This window comes from Botrytis byssoidea (genome assembly GCF_014898295.1).
Source record: "Botrytis byssoidea strain MUCL 94 chromosome Unknown BBYS_052, whole genome shotgun sequence".
Taxonomy (NCBI): Eukaryota; Fungi; Ascomycota; class Leotiomycetes; order Helotiales; family Sclerotiniaceae; genus Botrytis; species Botrytis byssoidea.
In genome coordinates this window covers 36,449-59,169 of record NW_024065893.1, presented here as the reverse complement: position 1 = coordinate 59,169, position 22,721 = coordinate 36,449, and the positions used below count along the sequence as shown (strand labels likewise).

Here is a 22,721-nt window from a genome sequence, read left to right as displayed (position 1 = left end):
CTTCTGAGTAACAGTTTCCCCTCTCAAACACCGGAACCGGAGCGGAAGATGCCAATGAGATTCACCTATCAGAAGGCAATGGAAATATACGCCGCAACTATCAAGCCATGCCCAGGTGCGCGTCAATATCCCGATTGAGAAGGCATTTGCTGGGATAATGTTTCTTGATTCGCTACATTCTAATAAAGCTATACTCCTCCCGAGGTTTCGCTCAGTTTCAAATATCCGCTTCAAACTCATGTACAGTGCTTCTACCCCGCTCTCGATGCCTAGACTTCAATCCAAGTAGGGAAGTATGTCCCGTCACGCGCACATCCTATGCTGTTCTTCCACTCCCGCTATTCACTTCCCCACTCCCCTTAGCCGACATCGCTAAGCAATATCTAGCTACATAAGAGTCCATATCTCCCCGTATATTCTACCAATTTCAAATCGTTACAACGTCAATGTCATAAGAGAGGATTCTGTAACCACAGCGAAGAGTCTTTTCGCATCACCAAAGGTTATGATGAATGCCACCACCAGATTAAAGAATCGAAAGTGTAGACACAGACTATCTGAATCACTTGACTTGAAGTCAACTACTGCTTTGGATCCCACAAATGAAGAAGGTCAATCTTTCGGTGCTAATGAACACTCATTAGAAGGAGATAGTTGTGCTAATCATAAACGACGGAAGCTAGGTTGATGCTATTCAGCCGATCGGAGTTAAAAAAAATTATTCACTAATTTCTTTTCAAAAAGATTCTTCTTTTTAGTCTTTTATGGGGAATTTCAGTTGTGTTTGGGTTCGACGAAGGGGAAGGGTATAGATTGAGAGAAAATGAGATGAGATAAATCACTCAACATAAGACTTAGTTTAATTTATTTTCCAGTTTCTCAATCCTGCATTCAAGAAATCCTTTTTCTTTCGTAGCTGCACTATAATTTTTAAGGACGAGACAGTTACAAACATGAAGACCTTTGCCTTCAAATTATGCGTCGTAACACTCATTTACTTTCTTTCCTCGTTTGTTGCATATTCTGTTCTAAAATATTTAGTTCGGTCATTCGCTTCATGACCCTATCAGTGAATCCAGTTAGTAACAAGTTTGAAAACCGCACCGATGTTGACCATTTCCCAAAATATATCCAGTGACATGGATCATCAGTAAGTCTTTGGACACTTAATGTGCTCACTTGACCGTATCACTGCTACCTGCATTTTTACCACCCCTGTCTTTTCGAACCTCTTTGATGGCATTATAAATGAAGTTGGATGTTATTGCATCATTAAGGATGGTTTGGCTACGAGATGATATTCATATGAATGTAAGATTTCCGAAATTATTTAATAGGAATGACTGTGTAAGAAAGTTGTAAGCTTTGTGTCCATGTGTGCTCAACATGATAAAGGAAATTGACAGTAATAACTTTAATTTAGTCAATGATCAAGTGCTTCTGCCTCTGGGCACCCAACCCGTCCCTCACTTGAAGACGGAAAGATAAATGCTCCGCTGTTATGCCAGCATAGGCATTTGTAAAGAAACCAAATTTACTTTTTCTTGAGTGTTCCGAAGATTTCTATCGAAGAAATACTGTAGGGTTAGAATATGAGCACTTCATTCCAACAAAGTCAGCTCGAGGGTTCGGATGATATCATCAACCAACAAATGCTTGATTACGGCTGCGAACTATTCGCTTAAGAAGCGAAGTGAGTTTGGTGTCGTTTGTTGTCGTTCACTAGAGTGTGAGGGGTGCAGGTTTTGGAAAGTCAAGATGATTTGTCAATTCTACACAACCAGTATAATAAAATGTCTAAATCGGTGTTGCAAATAAATCTAATAGCTTCGAAAATACTGAGCAGGTAGCCTTGCATATGGAATGCTCATATTGAGTATAAGATAATTCTAAGTCATTTATTGACAAAAGTGATGGCTTAAGTACGTGAATATAAGAACGTCGGGTTTCGTATGTAATTTCAATCTAGGAAACTTGATGTAGCCCATAGCCAAGATGCCCTTCCCAATTTGAGTATTAATACCATGATTGTTCAATATTTCAAGGATTTTTGACTCCTTTCGATCATCCTCAGTAGCGCGATGCGCCTTAGAATTTCTATAGAATAATCTGGAAGTCATTTGCCTGATTTAACGACACTCAAAGCAGCAGGGGAGTGCAACTTGGGTATCTAGAAGAATTTAAATCAGAGAGGGATATCCAAATTGGCCCTTCCCTTTAATCGCGATTGAATGAATCTTGGTTCTGATGAGGTGATTTCGATACTTTATCTGATGACCATAGTATTTATACCAATATAAGATAGTATAATAATGACGCAAATTAAGCTTTCTATATAATATTTCGTCTATATATAAAAGGGGATTATATCACTTTTGTTAGAAACATATCGGAATATTGAAATTGGATTTAGAATCCGGATTTCAAGTTCAAAATGAATTAGAAAGTTATGAATATCGCTTAGAATTATTATCTTAAATCTCTTTAAAAATAAGCATTTTAGATTGAATCTTATATTCCTATATCTTTAGTAATTTATAGATTGAAATCATCTATATAAGTATTTTCTGATAAATAAATATATATTACATTACTATACGAACTAATATACGAAATAAGAGTAATACTAGTAAGAATACTAGATGATCGAGGCGCTGAGTCCTTGTCGTGGTACGGGTAAAGACTTATATTATATCATAAGGGTAGAAGAGCTATGGAAAAGTAAGATCCTACTTATAAGAAATAGGATATACTAATAATCTATATTTAAAACACAAAGACAACTATAGAATATATAATTGATATTATAATAATATCCTTTACTTAAAGTAATTAATTTATAATTATAATCAAAATACTCTAATTTCTATTATTAAATTAAAATAAATTTTTTTAGAAATAATAATTAATTAATAAATTTTTTTAGATTTGCTTTAATTTTGTTTTAAAAATATATTTAGTATATTTGATATAAGTATTAATAAAGAATTAATAGAATTAGAAATAATAAATCTTTTAAAATTTATTTAAATTAATGGATTTGGTTTATTTAGATTTATTAAATAAAAAAAAATAATTATATTTTCTTAGTTATAAAGGTTTTCAATAGATTATTAAAATATTAAATGATATTTTTATTTGATTTGATAATAAAATCTGTTTTTGTTATAATAATTAAGGATTTTTTTGAATTCTTATTATTCAATTTCTTTATTTATTTTATTATTCTTTTTGAAGATTTAATCTTTATTTCTATATAATTTAATAATATTAATAATATCTTAGTCTAATAATTCTAATAAGTAATAAAATAATTAAAATAATAAATTATGAAATATTAAAAAAATCTTGAAATTAATTAAAAGTTAGAATAGATAGATATATTTATAAATCTTAAAAACTTTATAGAAACTATTCTATTTATTATTATTCTTTTTTATTAAATAATTAATTTTTATATTCTTTATATTTATTTATATTTATTATTTTTTTTATATAAAAAAATATTGATATAGATTTTATTAATATAATTTTTATATTTCTAAATTAATTAATTTACAAATACTTTTAATTTAATTAAAATAAAATTAAATTGATTTATAATCTTATTGATTTTAAGAAATTCTTATTTTTTTTAATATAATAAATTTAATGAAATAAATATAAATAGTTTAATACTGAAATATAAGTAGAAATTATAATTAATAAAAAATAGGGATATATTAATAATTTCTAATATAATATTATTTAATATAAATTCTATAAATAGAAATTAATTAAATTAATTATTTTAATAAAAGTTTATAAAAATATAAAGATATTATTTAACTATAATATTAATTCTTTTTATTTGATTATTGAATTTGGGGTAGAATAAGGAAAATTGTTTCAAAATAATTAATAAATATTTAAATAAATATTTCCAAAATTTAGAAATGAATTATAAACTTTTATCGAATATAACATTATTAGATATATTATATAAATAATAAATGTTTTTAATAAATCAATTTACAAACTTTTTTGTAAATAGCTTTATAATTAATATAAAATATTACATTTTAATTAGATAATAGATAATTATACTAATAATTAATACTTTTTTTATAGTATTTGCTAATTAATTAGAGTATAATAGAATTAATAAAGATATTAAATTAAAAATGAAATAATATTAATAATAATTTAAAGAATTTAGATATAATGAGATAAAAAGCTTTATTCAAAAACAAAATTAATAAGTTTATATAAATATTTTAATCTCCTTTACATAGTTAAATTATCATATATAACAAAAAACAAACTCAATAGTTTTAATATATTGAGAATATTCCATAATATAATCTATATACAAGTTTAATAAAAAAAAGAAATAAAAAAGTTAGTTATAATAAAAATCTTGTTATTTATTAATTTATGATTTTATAAAACTATTTAAAGATTTTTTTGGATTTTCTAATAATTAATAACAAATAAAAAGACTTCTAAGTATTATATAATAATAATAATTAATTTGAATGATTTATATACTTTATTAATAAAATTATTAATTGATTTATCAATATTTAAGAATAATTATATTTATTAAGATTATAATTAGATTTAAATCAGTATTTACTTATTAAATAATATCTTTAAATATAATAGTATCAATACTTTTTTAGAAGAATTATTTATAAACAATTTTTGATTTAATTATTATTAAAATCGATATATACTAAACAATCTTTTATTTTGTAATTCAAAATATTAAAATGAATAGCTTTATAATTGAATTAATATATAATATAAGAATTAAATTCTAATAAAAATTTAGTTTATTTAATTTATTATTAATTCAATATTTTTATTAATATAAAATATTTGAGATTTTTATAATCAATAATAATCTCAAATAATTTCTAAACCCTATATAATTCTAATTTTTATTTTTTTAATAATTTTATAATAATTAATAATTCTTTATTATAAATCTTATAATTATATTCAATAATATTATATTTTAATAAAAAATATACTATTAGATATAAATATTCTTTATTATTATATTATAAAAGAATATTCCCTATAATTTAATTAGAAATATTAATCTTTATAATTATATAATAACAATAATCAAATATAATAAAAATTTAAATAAAGAAAAAAGTAATTTTCAATATCTTAAAAGCATTTTTTTAATTAAAAATCCAATTCTATATCTCTTCCTTTTTTAAAAAGTAATTAAGAGATTTTGTAATCTTGAAAAAATTATAAATAAAATATTAATAAAAATTAATAAAAATTAATAAAGCTAAGAAAATATTGAAGATTTTTGAATTTAATTAATAATTTTTAGTTGAATATAATATTAATTTTTTCAAATTTATTTTTATTTCTTCTAAAGTAATAATCAAATTAAAATACTTAGTTTTTTTATTTCGAATTTATATTTATTGATATCAATTTATAATCTAATATTAATTAATTATTAAACTATCTTACAAATATATTTTCTATAATTTGTAATATTTTTAGAATAAATAAGAATATTATCCAAATATACTATATAAATTCTATTTAAAAAATTAAAAAGAATATAATTAATATAATTCTGAAATAAGATAAATATATTACAAAATCCAAAAGATATTATTAATAATTCAAATAAATCAAAACAAATAATAAAAACAGTTTTTTATTTATAATCTTCCACAATCCATAGTTTATTGAAAATAATAATAATATCAAGCTTAATATAGATTTTTGTATAATATAAAGTATTAAGAGTTTTTTTAATTAATAATAAAAGATATTAATTCTTAATAATAACATTATTTAAATCTTAATAATCTTAACAAATTCGAATACCTCCTTCAGATTTAATAATTAGAAAAAGTAAAATAGTCAATTTGAAATAAAACTCTTAAATGAATCCTTTGTTTAAATTATTATCAAATTATTTACAAATTATTTAAAATTCGATTAAGAATATTGAATAGTTTTTATTATATAATAATTCTTTATTTAATATAATCTCAATCTTATAATTCCAAAAGCATTACAATAAAAACTTATTAATTAAAAAAGATAGAAATCCTGAATATAGATTATAAAATCAAAGAAATAACTTATCTTAAATTTCTATTATAAAAAGAATAAATCGATTTGTTTTTTCTACAAATTTATTAATATTATTATTTACTAAACTATAATACAATTAAATAATATCTTCTATTACTATATAATATAGCTTATAAACTCTATTCAATTTATTCCAAAATACTTTTATAATATAAACATTTTGGTTTTTATAGAATTATATAAAGTTATTAATTATAAAAAATTTTATATTCTATATTTCGGATTGAATATTTCATAAAATATTAAATAATTTATTTAAAAAACCTAATAATAATAATAATAATAAAAATAGAGTATTTTTACTCCATAATAGTTTTTTATATATTCTAAAATTAATAATTATTTAAACTAAAATTAATTTCAAAGTTAATTAATTTGGAATTATTTTAACTCAAATATCCATTTTATTATTAATATAATAAATATAATATAAATTTGATTCAAATAATACTTTAAGATTAATAATATTAGAATTTCTTTGAATATTTGAAATCTTAATAAATTCAAGGATTGTAAATTAATTTTGGAATAATAACAAAATATTTTCAAAGTTTTTATTAATAATTTCTTTTATAAAAATTAATTTTGAAATAAACTTTTATAAAAGTAATTTAAAATCAATTAATATAATTTTGTTATTTTTTAATAAAGTTATTTTTTGATTATTAATTATATTAAAAACAATAATTATTATAGAATTAATAAAATAATAATACTTTAAATAATATATAAATATAAACTTGAATATTATTATTAATTAATTAATAATAAAATTATAATATTAAAGCTATAAAAAACCAAGAATTATAGAATTTATAATTAATAAAATAATAATATAAAATAAATCAATTTCTTTATAATTATTGATTTATATATTTAGAAATATATATTAAAAAAGAATATCAAAAAACTTTTTATTAATTAAAAATAAATAATGAATATAAAGAAAAGGATATATAAATATATAAAACTTAAAAATAACTTTTTTATTAATAAAGTTATAATTTATAATTTTATTATTTATAAAATTAATAAATAGAATAATTATATTAAATATAAGGGAAATTTTTATCAAGATTTTAAGAGATTTATTATTTATTAATTTAAGATATAAAGAATTTTTAAATATAATTAATCTTTTAATTTATAAAAATAAATTTCTTATAAAAAATCTTAATTTATAATTATAAATTAAGATTAATCTTTTAATATATTTAATTAGGGAATTAAGCTTTTATTTTTTTTCAAATAAATAAATCTTTAATATATTTTTTTAGATTAAACTTTTAAATAAGATTAAAGGGAATTAGAAAGATATAATATAATAATATAACTAAGAAATGATTAATAAATAGAAATGAATTCTAATATAAGAGAGTAATAGTATAATAATAAAATCTAAGGCTTTAATATTAATTAGTTATAAAAAAACAATTAATATAAAAAATGTATTTTGTATTAATATTAATATTAATATTAATATTATATTTTATATTATTAGCTTGTTTTTTCTTATAATTACTTTTAATATAATTGGGCTTTTTGTAATAAAAATAAAAACTAAAATTAATATATTGCTTTTAAATATAACGAAATAAAGAATACTAATCTTATCAAATAATATCCAATTATATAAAATTACTAAAAAGATTAGATATAGAAAGAATTGTAATAATAACTTGCTTTTTATTGAAAGATTTCAATTAATTATAATTAAAGTTAGTACCTTGATTTTTTTGTTAATTATTGAAATAAATCTTTTCTTCCAAATTATTATAGATATTTTATTACCAGATTGTTTATAAATTAATATCAATAGTAAAGGATTTATTAAAATAATTAACCAAAGTATTAATCAATTCTTATAAAACCTTAAACTTAAGATCAATAACTTATTATTCAATGGTTTTCCTATACTTGATAGTAAGCTATTTGAATTTGATAATAAAGTTATTAAACAAAGTCTTCTTCATTTTATATTTATTATAATCTATAAAAACTTTATATAAAAAATCAAGGATTTGATATTGTTTATTCAATTCACACCAGATATTTACTATAATACATCATTTAGAAGATTAGAAATCAGAATCATATAGATTATTAGTAATTATATTAAAGTATATCTGATTGTTTATATAAATAAACCAGAGAATAAATTAGCAAGGAATATAATCTTTTAGAATTCTAATTTATTTTTGTAATTTATAATTAAATAATAATTAATTGTATTATAGAATATTATATATTGATTCTAATATTTTATAATATCTTACTTATTATTACTAAACTTTTTGAAAACAATAAAATATTTTCAATAGAATAGGGCTTATAGATTATTACAAATAACAATTTTCAATATTTCAATTATATTTTTCAATTCAATAATCTTTGAATAAACATTAGCAACTTAGATTTATATTATAATAACTTAGATTTATAGTAAACTTGTAATCAATTTAATTAATTCAAATATAATTTGAATAGTTATAAAGTATATAGTATTTGAATTATTAAATAAATTTATAAACAAAAAGATATCAGCTTTAATAAAATTGAAAATATAATTTAAGAAAAGAAATTATAAGAATAAACCAGATATAGATATTTAATTAGTTATTTTTGGGATATTCCTACAATTATAAAACAATTTTATAGAATTCCTGAATAATAGTAACTAGAATATACAGCAAATCAATAATAAATATAATTAATATAATCGAATTATAACTTTAATAGGAATTTAATTAAAATAAAGCTATAATAGTTTTTATAAAGATAATATAAACTATTAAGATATAAATAAAGATTTATATTATATTATAAAGATAGAAGAGCTATGGAAAAATAAGGTCCTACTTATAAGAGATAGGACATACTAATAGTCTATGCCTGAGGTATAAAGGCAACTACAGAACATATAGTTGGCGCCGTAACACTTATAATAAAAAGCAGATTCTTATCGCACCTCCTCCTATACCTAATCTTTTCAATAATTTTATACAATTAGATATTATTTAATAAGATTAATATTCCTTATCTTGTTATATTCGAAAATAATATATTAACCTTGATTTCTATCTTTATTATAAGAAGTCTGATTATATTAAAAACAATTATAAGAAAAAAAAAGCTAATAATATAAAATATAATATTAATATTAATATTAATATTAATATAAGATATATTTCTTATATCAATTATTTCCTAATAATCAATCAATATTAAAGCTCTAAATCCTATTATAATATTATTATTCCCTTATATTAGAATTCATTCTCATTTATTAATTATTTCTCAATTATATTATTATATTATATCTCTCCAATTCTTTTTAATTTTATTTAAAAGATTAATCTTAAAAAATATATTAAAAAATCTATTTATTTGAAAAAAAATGAAAGCTTAATTTTTTAATTAAATATATTAAAAAATTAATCTTGATTTATAATTACAAATCGAGATTTTTTGTAAGAAATTTATTTTTGTGAATTAAAAAATTAATTATATTTAGGAATTCTTTATATTTTAAATTAATAAATAATAAATTTTTTGAAATCTTAATGAAAATCTTCTTTATATTTAATATAAGTATTCTATTATTAGTTTTATAAATAATAAAATTATAAATTATAGTTTTATTAATAAAAAAATTATTTCCAAATTTTATATATTTATATATTCTTTTTTTTATATCTATTATTTACTTTAATTAATAAAAAATCCTTTAATATCCTTTTTTAATATATATTTTTAAATATATAAATTAATATTATAAAAAGATTGATTTGTTTTATGTTATTATTTTATTAATTATAGATTCTATAATCCTTGGTTTTTTATAGTTTTAATATTATAATTCTATTATTAATTAATTAATAATAATATTCAAATTTATATTTAATATTATTTAAGATATTATTACTTTATTAATTCTATAACAATTATTATTTTCAATATAGTTAATAATCAAAAGATAATTTATTAAAAAATAATAAAATTATATTAATCAATTCTAAATCATTTTTATAAAAATTTATTTCGAAATTAGTTTTATAAAAGAAATTATTAATAAAAGCTTTTGAAAACATCTTATTATTATTTCAAAATTAATTTATAATCCTTGAATTTATTAAGATTTCAAATATTCAAAGAAACCCTAATATTACTAATTTCAAAATATTATTTGAATCAAATCTATATTATATTTGTTATATCAATACTAAAATAAATATTTGAATTAAAATAATTCTAAATCAATTAATCTTAAAATCAATTCTGATTCAAATAATTACTATTCCAGAATATATAAAAAACTATTATAAAACCAAAATATCCTATTTTTATTATATATATCAATATTATTAAGCTTTTTAAATAAATTATTTGGATATTCTATAAAATATTCAATTCGAAATATAGATATAAAATTTTTTATAATTAATAACTTTATATAATTCTATAAAAACAAAATGTTTATATTATAAAAATATTCTAGAATAAATTAAATAAAATTTATAAATTATATTATATAATTATAAAAAATATTATTAATTATATTATAATTTAATAAATAATAATATTAATAAATTTATAAAAAAAACAAATTAATTTATTTTTTTTATAATAAAAATTCAAAATAACTACCTTTTACTTTATAATCTATATTCAGAATTTCTATTTTCTGTATTAATAAACTTTTATTATAATATTTCTGAAATTATAAGATTGAAATTCTATGAGATAAAAATCACTATATAACAAAAACTATCTAATATCCCTAATCAAACTTCAAATTATTTATAAATAATTTAATAACAATTTAAATAAAGGAATTTATTCAGAAATCTTATTTTTAATTAATCATTTCATTCCTTTTAATTATCAAACCCAAAGAAAATATTTGAATTTATTAAAATTATTAAGAATTAAATAATATTATTATTAAAAACTAATACTCTTTATTATTAATTAAAAAATTCTTGATATTTTTTATTATATCAAAATCTATATCAAATTTAATATTATTGCTATCTTTAATAAACTATAAATTATAAAAGATTATAAATAAAAAATCATTTTTATTATTTGTTTTAATTTATTCGAATTATTAATAATACTTTTCAAATTTTATAATATATTTATTTTATTTTAAAATTATATCAATTATATTCTTTTTAATCTTTTAAATAAAATTTATATAATATATTTAAATAATATTCTTATTTATTTCAAAAATATTATAAATTATAAAAAATATATCTACAAGATAGTTTAATAATTAATTGATATTAAATTATAAATTGATATTAACAAATATAAATTCGAAACAAAAAGAATTAAATATTTCAATTTGATTATTACTTTAGAAAATATAGAAATAGATTTGAAAAAAATCAATATTATATTCAATTAAAAATTACTAATTAAATTCAAAGATTTTCAATATTTTCTTAATTTTATTAATTTTTATTAATATTTTATTTATAATTTTTCTAAGATTATAAAACCCCTCAATTATTTTCTAAAAAAGAAAAAGATATAAAATTAGATTTTTAATCAAAAAAATGCTTTTAAAATATTGAAAACTATTTTTTTTTTTTTTAGTTTTTATTATATTTGATTACTATTATTATATAATTATAAAAATTAATATTTTTAATTAAATTACAAAGAGTATTCTTTTATAATATAATAATAAAAGATATTTATATTTAATAATATATTTTTTATTAAAATATAATATTATTGAATATAATTATAAAATTTATAATAAAGAATTTCTAATTATTATAAAATTATTAAAAGAATAAAAATTAAAATTATATAAAACTCAAAAATTATTCGAAATTATTATTAATTATAAAAACCTTAAATATTTTATATTAACAAAAATATTAAATTAATAATAAATTAAATAAATTAAATTCTTATTTGAATTTAATTTCTATATTATATATTAATTTAATTACAAAATTATTTGTTTTAATATTTTGAATTACAAAATAAAAAATTATTTAGTATATACCAATCCTAATAATAATCGAATCAAAAATTGCTTATAAATAATTCTTTTAAAAAGAATATTTAATATTATTATATTCAAAGATATTATTTAATAAACAAATAATATTTTAAATCTAATTATAATCTCAATAAATATAATCATTCCTAATATTAATAAACTAATCAATAATTTTATTAATAAAATATATAAATCATTTAAACTGATTATTATTATATATATAATACTTAGAAATCCCTTTATTCATTATTAATTATTAGAAATTCGAAAAAATCTTTAAATAATCTTATAAGATTATAGATTAATAAATAACAAAATCTTTTATTATAATTATTTTTTTGTTTTTCTTTTTATTGAATTTTATATATAGATTATATATCGAATATATTTAATCAAATTAACTAGATATTCTGGTTATATCAAAACTATTGATTTTGTTTTTTATATATATTAATAATCCAATATATCAAAAGAAATTGAAATATTTGTATAAACTTATTAAATTTGTTTTCGAATAAAAACTTTTTGTTTTATTATATTCAAATTCCTTGAATTATTATTAATATTATTTTATTTCTAATTTGATATTTTTATTAATTATATCATACTATTATTAATTAATAAATATTATAAAAAGAAATATTAATATATTATTATAATTATTTATTATTTAATCAAAATATAATATTTTATATTAATTATAAAGCTATTTATAAAAAAATTTGTAAATCAATTTATTAAAAAGATCTATTATTTATATAATATATTTAATAATATTATATTCAATAAAAGTTTATAATTTGTTTTTAAATTTTGGAAGTATTTATTCAAATACTTATTAATTATTTTGAAACGATTTTTTTTATTCTATTCCAAATTCAATAATCAAACAAAAAGAATTAATATTATAATTAAATAATATCTTTATATTTTTATAAACTTTTATTAGAATAATTAATCTAATTAATTCTTATTTACAGAATTTATATTAAATAATATTATATTGGAAATTATTAATATATTCTTATTCTTTATTAATTATAATTTCTATTTATATTTTGATATTAAATTATTTATATTTATTCTATTGAATCTATTATATCAAAAAAAACAAAAGTTTTTTAAAATCAATAAAATTATAAATCAATTTAATTTCATTTTAATTAAATTAAAAGTATTTATAATTTAATCAATTCAGAAATACAAAGATTATATTAACAAAACCTATATCAATATTTTTTTATATAAAAAAATAAAAAAATATAAATAAATACAAAGAATATAAAAACTAATTGTTTAATAAAAAAAGATAATAATAAATAAAATAGTTTTTATAAAATTCTTAAAATTTACAAATATATTTATTTATTCCAATTCTTAATTAATTTCAAAATCTTTTTAATATTCTATAATTCATTATTCTAATTATTTCATTATTTATTAGAATTATTAGATTAGAATATTATCAATATTATTGAATTATATAGAAACCAAAACTAAATTCTTAAAAAAAACAATAAAATATATAAAGAAATTGAATAATAAGAATTCAAAAAAATCCTTGATTATTATAACAAAAATAGATTTTATTATCAAATCAAATAAAAATATTATTTAATATTTTAATAATCTATTAAAGATTTTTGTAATTAAAAAAATATAATTATTGCTTTTTATCTAATAAATTCAAGCAAACTAGATTTATTGATTTGAATAGATTTCAAAAGATCTATTATTTCTAATTTTATTGATTTTTTATTAATATTTATATCAAATATATCAAATATATTTTTAAAACAAAGTTAAAGTAAATCTAAAAAATTTTATTAATTAATTATTATTTCTAAAAAAGTTTATTTTAATTCAATAATAGAAATTAGAATATTTTGATTATAATTATAGATTAATCATTTTGAATAAAAAATATTATTACAATATTAATTATATATTCTATAATTGCCTTTATATCTCAAATATAGATTACTAGTGTGCCCTATCTCTTATAAATAGGGTCTTATTCTTTTATAGCTCTTTTACCCTTATAATATTATATAAGTTTTTACCCGTACCTTAATATATTTATTATTATTAAATTTTTTGAAAATAATAAAATACTTTTGATAAGATAAGACTTATGGATTATTACAAATAGCAATTTTCAATATTTTAATTATATTCTTTAATTTAATAATCTTTAATTGAATATTAATAATTTAAATTTATATTATAATGATTTAAACTTATGGTAAACTTATAATTAATTCGATTAACTCAAATATAACTTAAATAATTATAAAATATATAATATTTGAATTATTAAATAAATCTATAAACAAAGAGATATTAATTTCAATAAAATTAAGAATATAATTCAAAAAAAGGAATTATAGGAATAAACTAAATATAAATATTTAATTAACTATTTTCGGAATATTTTTGTAATTATAAAACAATTTTATAGAATTCCTAAATAATAATAATTAGGATATATAGTAAATTAGTAATAGATATAATCAATATAATCAGATTATGATTTTAATAGGAATTTAATTAAAATAAAGCTATAATAGTTTTTATAAAAATGATATAAATTATTATAGTATAGGTAAAGATTTATATTATATTATAAAGATAAAAGAGCTATAGAAAAATGAGATTCTATTTATAAGAAGTAGGGCACACTAATGGTCTATGCCTAAGGCACGAAGGCAATTACAGAACATGTAGTTAGCGCCGTGACAGTCCTACCTCAGAAAATAAAGACTAATAGTAAATGGAAACTTACTTTCTAGATATTCACCTAACGTAATTTAACACCGAGTAGGCCATATCACCGAATGAGTCACTTTGAAATATATTAAAATTAATGCTTTTTTAATATTTGTATTTTAATAATCAATCATTATTTTTAAAAAAAAAATTTATATAAAATAATAATAAAAATTTAGCTCTTTATAAATCTAGTTTTGATATAAAAATTTCTTTTATCTTCTAAAAAAAAGTAGAAATTATTACGATTTTTATTACAAAAGAAATATTTCTATAATAATTATTATAATAATTTGAATTTCCAATAAATGATTGGATTTTTATATTATTTATATAATTGAATTTTATGATTTCAATTTTTAGAAAATTCTATTCATAAATAAAGAAAGTGTATAGTTATATATAGACGAATTTTGTATGTAAAAATAATAACTCACTTAGTAATATAGCCCACTCGGTGTTAAACTACGTTATATGATTCAATTTTCATTTTGAATCATTCATACTGAAAACAAGCATTTCTTCTTCATTTTTAATTCAATCAGAATTATATATTTCACTTCATATATAGCTTTAACCTTACTCCTATATTAAATTTTCACACCTCCTTTTGCTCTTCCCACCCTCATCATCGAGGTCTCTCTTTGTAGGAGCCCATTTCTGTCTATAGTCCAAGCTACTTGAAGAAGATAATGAATTTCGATATTTGATGAATATTAACACAGATAATAATATCTCTGCGAATCAGACCTCAAGTCGAGGTCCGAGCAGATTAATATCACGTGATCAAGTCTCCACCTTCTTTTCCAACTCTGCCCGGGCAGAATTATTCTTGTATTCACGTACAATTATTGATCTTTTGGAGTTTGCTTCTCATGATCTTAAATTATGGCCATGGTATCTTCTAAAGCAATTCAGGACTTAGTCACTATTCTACGCCACGACTTTACTGTCGAATTGAACGCTTCATTAGCTTCGTTGCCACCTCAGTCTTCCACTTTTCTGAAGATACATGCTGAGATCTGCATCGATCAACCTGCGCCACAGGATCAGCTTGGAGGACACAAGTCTCAACCAATTTATTTAGTAAGATAGATTATCTACTTCACATCTGTTCAACCATTCAATCAGTAATTTTTCTAAACAGAGGCCTAGGGTTCAATTTCACTAGATCAAACCGAGTCACATGAACATGTAAATCAACAATGCACAATACCTGTGACTACAGGTCCTTCTCTGTTGCGTGATGATACGATGATGAAGGGGGTTGAATCGGCTCATAAAGTGCCTGAACTGCCCAGCATTCACCAATCCTCCTCCCTTGAGAAGAGGCGAAAGACTATCGGAGGACTAACGATCAGAAGAGGCGGTTGTGATGAGATGCCAGATGACTCTAGTACATCTTCTCAGGCAGGAAATTCAACTGTTAGACAGTTACAGACAGAATCCCGAGTGTTCCCTCAAAGAAAGAAGAGGAATGACCATGGCGTTCATCAATTGCAGCCATCCTCAGTTGAAAAGTTTGTTGCTGGAGTATGGAAACAAATATACAGTAACGTCGAGCTTGCACCCATTTTGCTGGTACTTCCGCCCTCAAATCACCGATTGATATGCTTGAAGTCTAGGCTGAAAAGTTTAACAGGATAGTGACTGTGTGCCAATGATCGCACGCGGCGGACCTAATATCGAGGTTAGTTTGGTGATTTAATATCCAATTCAGCTGCCTGACATTTCAACAGACGTTTCGAGCCATCAACTCACTCTGTCTAAAAATCACGACAGTAGCACGCCGGTGTCGCTCCTTAGAGACAATCATTCAAGCTCACTGGGTCGACTGCTTTGATTATCGAGTCAAAGAAATCGGAATCCAGAACCCATTTCTATCCAACACAGATACCAAAATGCTTGCTCTCCGAGAGGCTTGTACAATCCTTAAATGGTCAGAAAAGGAGCTGAGGAACAGACTGTGCGTATTACCTATAGTCTGGAGTTCCAAATCCAAGATCAATCATTGCATTGTATAATTACTCACTTAGCACCAATGAATCACCAAATCCTTTAATATGACGAAACAACAACTGATATTTGGCAGAGCAATCTGGCGAGGATACAAAGAAATTAAGGATGCAGGTGGCTGGGCCTGCTTAGCCTTTGCCGGCTCTGGAGTTTACAGACTCTGCAAATATCGCGTGGGCTTCGAAAAGAATCTCACAGCAAGACTTGAACGACTCCAATCTAGTCTAGAAGTAGCAGCCGATACAATCCACCCAGAATGGCGGAAACTCCTAAAATTCATAGGCATAGAATGTCAACCGGCATATACTGGGCATCCACATGACTGGGTCGTCTGCGACACAGCGAAACCTGTTACGCTCAAATCCACATACATGCAGTGGGACCTGGATTTTGAATTTTCGCACCTTGAGGAGTCCGTGATAGATCAAGCTGCTTGGGGTATTGAAGATCCGCGAATGGTGGAAAATTCTAGTATTGTATCTTGTCGTGATTGCGGACGCTTGCAATCGAATAACTCTTCTGTCAATGAATGCCGTTGTTTTCCAGAGTTATACGGGTGCTGCAAAGCACCTCCTCCTGTACAGGTTTTTCGTACTCCACGGGGAATGAACAACGGGATCATCGCACGTTGCGTAAGTACCGTGCTAACATCATCTCAAATTATTTAAAGTCCCACTAACAAAACATGCGCCTTAGGAATTTGGTCGCGGTTCAGCAATTGGCGAATTCGTAGGACTGGTTACTAAGGGAGTGGAAGGTAAAGATGTAATGCAAAGCAAAAGCACTGAAAATCAGTATCAAATTTACCAAGGACGAATGGGTTCGTTAACCATTGCCTCAACTCTTCCCTTCTATATCTAATATATTTATTTCAATAGGTAACTACACGCGCTTTGTAAACCATTCCTGCGCACCGAACAGCCAATTCCAGAAGTTTTACTGGCTGGGAATTGAACGTATTGTTTTGGTCTCTAAAAGGATTGAGGCTGGAGAAGAAATCACGGTAGACTACTCACATGAGTATTGGAAGGATCTCGATAAAGATTGTTTGTGTGGAGAGTTATGTTGCCGGTACGCAAGAAGGAGGGCACGTCCGTCTGCCACTTGATTTGGTTTACTCCACTCTTCATTACTATATAGGGATTGGATTCATTAGAGGTCAAAGTTTAGATCTTACGCGTGAATTTTTGTTACGGATTTGATCACATGTTATGTTGATTAAGAGATGCCCTTTCCAGTGTTTGTCTGCGAAGACTTGAGGGAAAGCCTAGATTTCTTCTTCTCCTCTTTTCATTCCAACCTTAGTTTCAAATTCTAGGGATAAATTACAGTTACCAATTCACTTCGTCACATGAAGATTTCTATTTGCTTTGTATTTTTTCTATTTTCAAAGTCAATATAGAAGCGAGAAGTTAAATTGACCTAGAGGCGTGCAAATATCTGCCACTACTGAGAAGTCTGTCTAAAAAAACGTTCCATCTTATCCTAATCTCATTGCGGATAACATGCAAGATGGAAATCAATTGACCAATTACTTTCACCCTTCAACCCCGAGAGCTATCTATCTCACACACTCTCTGAAGCATTATTCGTAACCTAACGACGATAGCTACCCTCCATCTGTCTTTGCATCCCGCTCATCTTTTTTCAAGATCTTCTCTCTAAATTATATTCACCAGGCGTCGGTTTCCCAGTAAGTTTCGGAGCACCGCCTAAACTTGCCAGAACGACTTTGTTATTAGCTGTTAGATCGTCCATGACCTCGAGCTCTTCTACAGTAAAAAAACGTGGCATTACGGCCCATCGGAAGGGAATGAGAATGCAGACCAGTATTGGAAAGCCTGTATAGAAAGATTGTTGTTAGTGTTTTGAAGTCTCTTGAATATCGGGTGATGGAAATATACCAATTGCAGCAATAGTTAGTGAGATTGCTACTGGGGCAGCTACACCAACAATTTGACACAGTAAATAGAGCCAAATCTTGCGCCTCTTGACTTGGAGAAGAGGCTCTCCTTTCTGAATGAAGCGACGTTCACTAAAAAGAAATAGTAGCTTCTGCGTTATGCCGTTGGTCTCAATTGAACCCCACTATTGGTATTGAATCTTGGTTAGATATCTTAAAATAGGAAGGGAAATTTTGAAGGGGAGGGAGTTTTTGTTGAGAGAAGAATGTATCTTACACCGACGACAAAAAAAACACCACTAAATAGTGCTCGTGGCATCGTGTGCAGCACGATTAGGAGGGGTCCAGTCATGGTGCCAATTATGCCGAGACCCATCAAGAAATGCGAAACGCGCTGCTCGACTACACTTGCGGCTTTAACGATTGGGCGACGGATCTCGTTATCCGAGCCTTCTTCGGTAAGAATAATCTTTACTTCGGTTTCGTAGACTGTGAGTGATTCTGTGTGTACAGGCGCCTTCCAATAAGGTCAGAGATTGATGTCTTCAAAGGATGGAATCTGATTTACTTGTGGCACGAGGCCATTTGGAAGCGGTATACCTAGGATACCTGCAATAAATGTTGTGCAGCCAAGCAGGAAAAAGTCCCAGTGAAAGCCGCCTGGTTTCTTAAGAGGAAATTGCTTTGCTTGTGCAGTCAAGCTACTGACGTTCTATTATAAAAGTTAACTCTGTAAGCCAAGATTCGAGGAACAAATACAAACATGATCGTAATAGAATAAAAGCATGACTAGGAATCCAAAGGGCATAGCGGCAAATACCCATTTCGCATCGAGATTCCAGAAATCGATAAGCCAACTTCGAGGCTGCGTGGGATGGAAGGAGCGATTAATGGGTAAGACACTGATATTTGCTCTTTCGATGGTCCCTGGAATGTGTGAAAATCCAACCCAAAAGATAGTCGCGATCTGGAAACACTATTAGAAAACGACTCAAGGTGATAAGTTTGTCAAAACTTACAGGGTATGCATAGTCAGCAAGTATTCCTCGAGCCCATGGCTTTGCCAACGTTCCACGGCCAATCTTCTCCAAGGCATATACGGTACCAAAATACAGGATTGCAACAACACAGCTCAGATATCCATCCACGCTTCCGTATGAATCAAACAAGCTGACCAGCTCCTCGACTCCTTTGACTATATTACTTTAAGCATCAATTTTGGAAGAAGAAAACACCGGAAAACTCACTCATATAGACAATGCCGACATACATGCCAAAAGCTTCGCTAGAAAAATCGGTGACATAACGCACGTAATCACAAAGATTCCAGATAGCGACTAACCAATGCCAAATTGCAGCCCAAATGGCGGTCCAAGCCATAAACTGAGGAAATATAGAGACATCATACATCTTTATAATATCGTATATAGTGTAATTGAACAATGAGATCAAACCGGTGATACCAACGATAGTCAAAGGCTGTGCGGAAATGGTACTGAACACCATTGCCGCAAGAGCGGATGAAAAAAGTGCTTCATTGATTCCATAGAAACCACCAGTTCGGCGGTTCATATCCAAAGTGTAGGCTAAGGCGGGAAGCAGGCTTTTTACACACTGTCAGCAAGGATTTCTAAAAAGGGATGTCTTAAGGGCTCGAACTTGACAAAGTACATTCGCACAGTACTTGCAACAGTGCGGTAAGTTACAGCGTCTGCAATGTCACTTTGGTAGTATGGTAGTCGACGGCGAATATCATGATACATTCCTAGACCAGGACGCAACATTCGGAATCGCCTGCATCCTGTTGAACCATCGAATCTGTAATTGTCCGAATGTTGAGATGAATTCGAGTTTTGCTGCTGTGAATCAAAGCACATTTTCTCTTCGCTAGGTAGTTTTCCGGTCGCTATGTCGCCTGTCGAGCAATCTGGCCCGCTACTCGAAAGGCCGTCGACCGATGTAGCATTAGATCTCTGCATTTTGGAACAATTCAGAAGCACAGTCGAAGTGAAGGAAAGTAATGTTCGATAAGACTAAAGTCGGAAGGAAAGAATGATGCTTTATAAGTAAAAAAAGACACCTAGGCTCAAGTTATCAGGGGAAATGACTGAATGCCAAGCCGCTAAGATCTTGACGGGCTCTTCACTACCTAACCCAGATACATCATCCACACTCGTACCCTCCATCTCTTACTACGAGTCACAAATTAATCTGCACTATATAATTGTGAATTAGAGTTGATTAGGCTAAATTATGTGTTTCGAAAATTATTAGTTCCCATCCGTGATGGCAGATGAAAATCAGAAAACCACATAAAAACGTCATTTTTCTGCTTGGGCAGAATGACATACTCGCTTACCGGTGTTCTCAACGGGCAAAAACAGAAAACTTGATACAGATTTTTAGCAGGTATCATATTGGCCTTCGGAGTACTAACACGCTTACGGAAAGCGTTATTACACCAAGCCCGCATAGGAGTTCGTTATCTCACTGGAGAAAAAATCTTAATATGTACCGGTATTTTACTATTACCAAGCATTTCTTGCGCCCAGGCGAGCTGGGCAAGCAATGACCCTAAAAGATAGTTTCCGATCTACATTACCACTGCTTCTAAAAACACAATCGCTCATTAAAAAGCGCAGCAACTCGCTTTCGCTCTGGGTGACGAATTAATGTATATAAGAGTCTTAATTATTTTTAGAATTTACTATCAAGGTATAAGAGTCTTACTCTAGGGGTTCTACATAACGAATTACTTATTCTTATCATCTTCCTAATGCCGGAAAGTGAATTCCATACGAACACTAATGGGTGGCGCTATTTGGGAAGACATAGGCCAACTGAACTTAGATAAGGGCGCAACGTTTCTCCACTTTTTGTCTGAGCCAAATCAATTTGATATATCTCCAATTCCTGAAAAGAAACCCATTGCTAGCGAGAAACTATTGGACATTTCAATCCTTTAAGCGAGCATGTTGATATCTTGGTCAAAGTTCCTGATATAGTCCGCTCACTCACGAAATACATTACTTAACCTGACTGAAAAGAAATTGTTAATGTAATGATGAGTTAAAATAGAATGTAAAAATTGATATAAAAGTGTGGATGAATATTTGCGAGAAACCAAATAAGAACGTGGCGATAGACAAATGTTGGGAAACCCCTGAGGAAAAAAATAGAGAAAAAGGGGGTGAATAAAAAGCACGAAAGGAAAGTTATAGAGGAAAACCGAAGCAGTAACACAGCAAAGGCATGGAATTTTGTCGAAGTTGACATCTTGCTTGCTTTATTACTTACCATATGTTTTGAGTAATCATACTATTAATGATTCCCCGTGAGGTGACTAACTGTTTGATGGAGGACAAAAAGGAAAGCTTTACCATTAAAATACAGGAAAGCCTGGGGCCAAATTTGTTAGGCCACCCCGTTGCCTACAACCATTAATTCATTGAAATTTTACAGAAAGTCCATACCGCCATAGACCTTCGGAATATGGAGGCTTAATTGAAAGACGTCTTCTTCGAGGACGAGGTGTTTGGCAATCTAGGTCAATATGAACTCTCTCTTAAATACATTGGTCTTCTCTATTAAATCTGTTGAGAATATTACTTCTCCGTATGCGATTGAACAGCAGCTCTCCATCTACCACAAAATAAAACTGCAACTTTTTAAGAGCAAAAGATAACCTTGAGTACATAAATATGCTGCACTCCTACTGGGATATTGCTTTCAACACCATTCGATATATAATTTCCGCGGACAAAGATCAGTAACATTTATAAGCATTCCTATCATGAGATCCCTTCACTCATCCACACTCACGTGCACATCTATGATGACCAAAATCTACTGTTATTGACAAGATCTTAGTCAGTTATTGTGAAT

The 22,721-nt window shown here is 24.7% G+C and overlaps 2 protein-coding genes across 2 annotated transcripts; one reads left to right on the top strand and one right to left on the bottom strand.

Annotated features, from left to right (window-relative positions):
- Positions 1-15,805: 15,805 nt before the first annotated feature.
- EAE97_012134 (uncharacterized protein) lies at positions 15,806-18,041 on the top strand (the record flags this gene model as incomplete). The annotated part of the gene is made up of 7 exons (XM_038882648.1): positions 15,806-16,003; positions 16,073-16,498; positions 16,560-16,607; positions 16,657-16,883; positions 17,010-17,565; positions 17,630-17,753; positions 17,812-18,041. 7 exons carry the CDS (start codon positions 15,806-15,808, stop codon positions 18,039-18,041), a joined length of 1,809 nt encoding a protein of 602 aa, XP_038726513.1.
- Positions 18,042-18,580: 539 nt separating this feature from the next.
- EAE97_012133 (uncharacterized protein) lies at positions 18,581-20,815 on the bottom strand (the record flags this gene model as incomplete). The annotated part of the gene is made up of 8 exons (XM_038882647.1): positions 18,581-18,774; positions 18,838-19,021; positions 19,114-19,353; positions 19,405-19,548; positions 19,600-19,803; positions 19,856-20,031; positions 20,084-20,439; positions 20,496-20,815. The coding sequence occupies 8 exons, from the start codon at positions 20,813-20,815 to the stop codon at positions 18,581-18,583; spliced, it is 1,818 nt and encodes a 605-aa protein (XP_038726512.1).
- Positions 20,816-22,721: the final 1,906 nt, after the last annotated feature.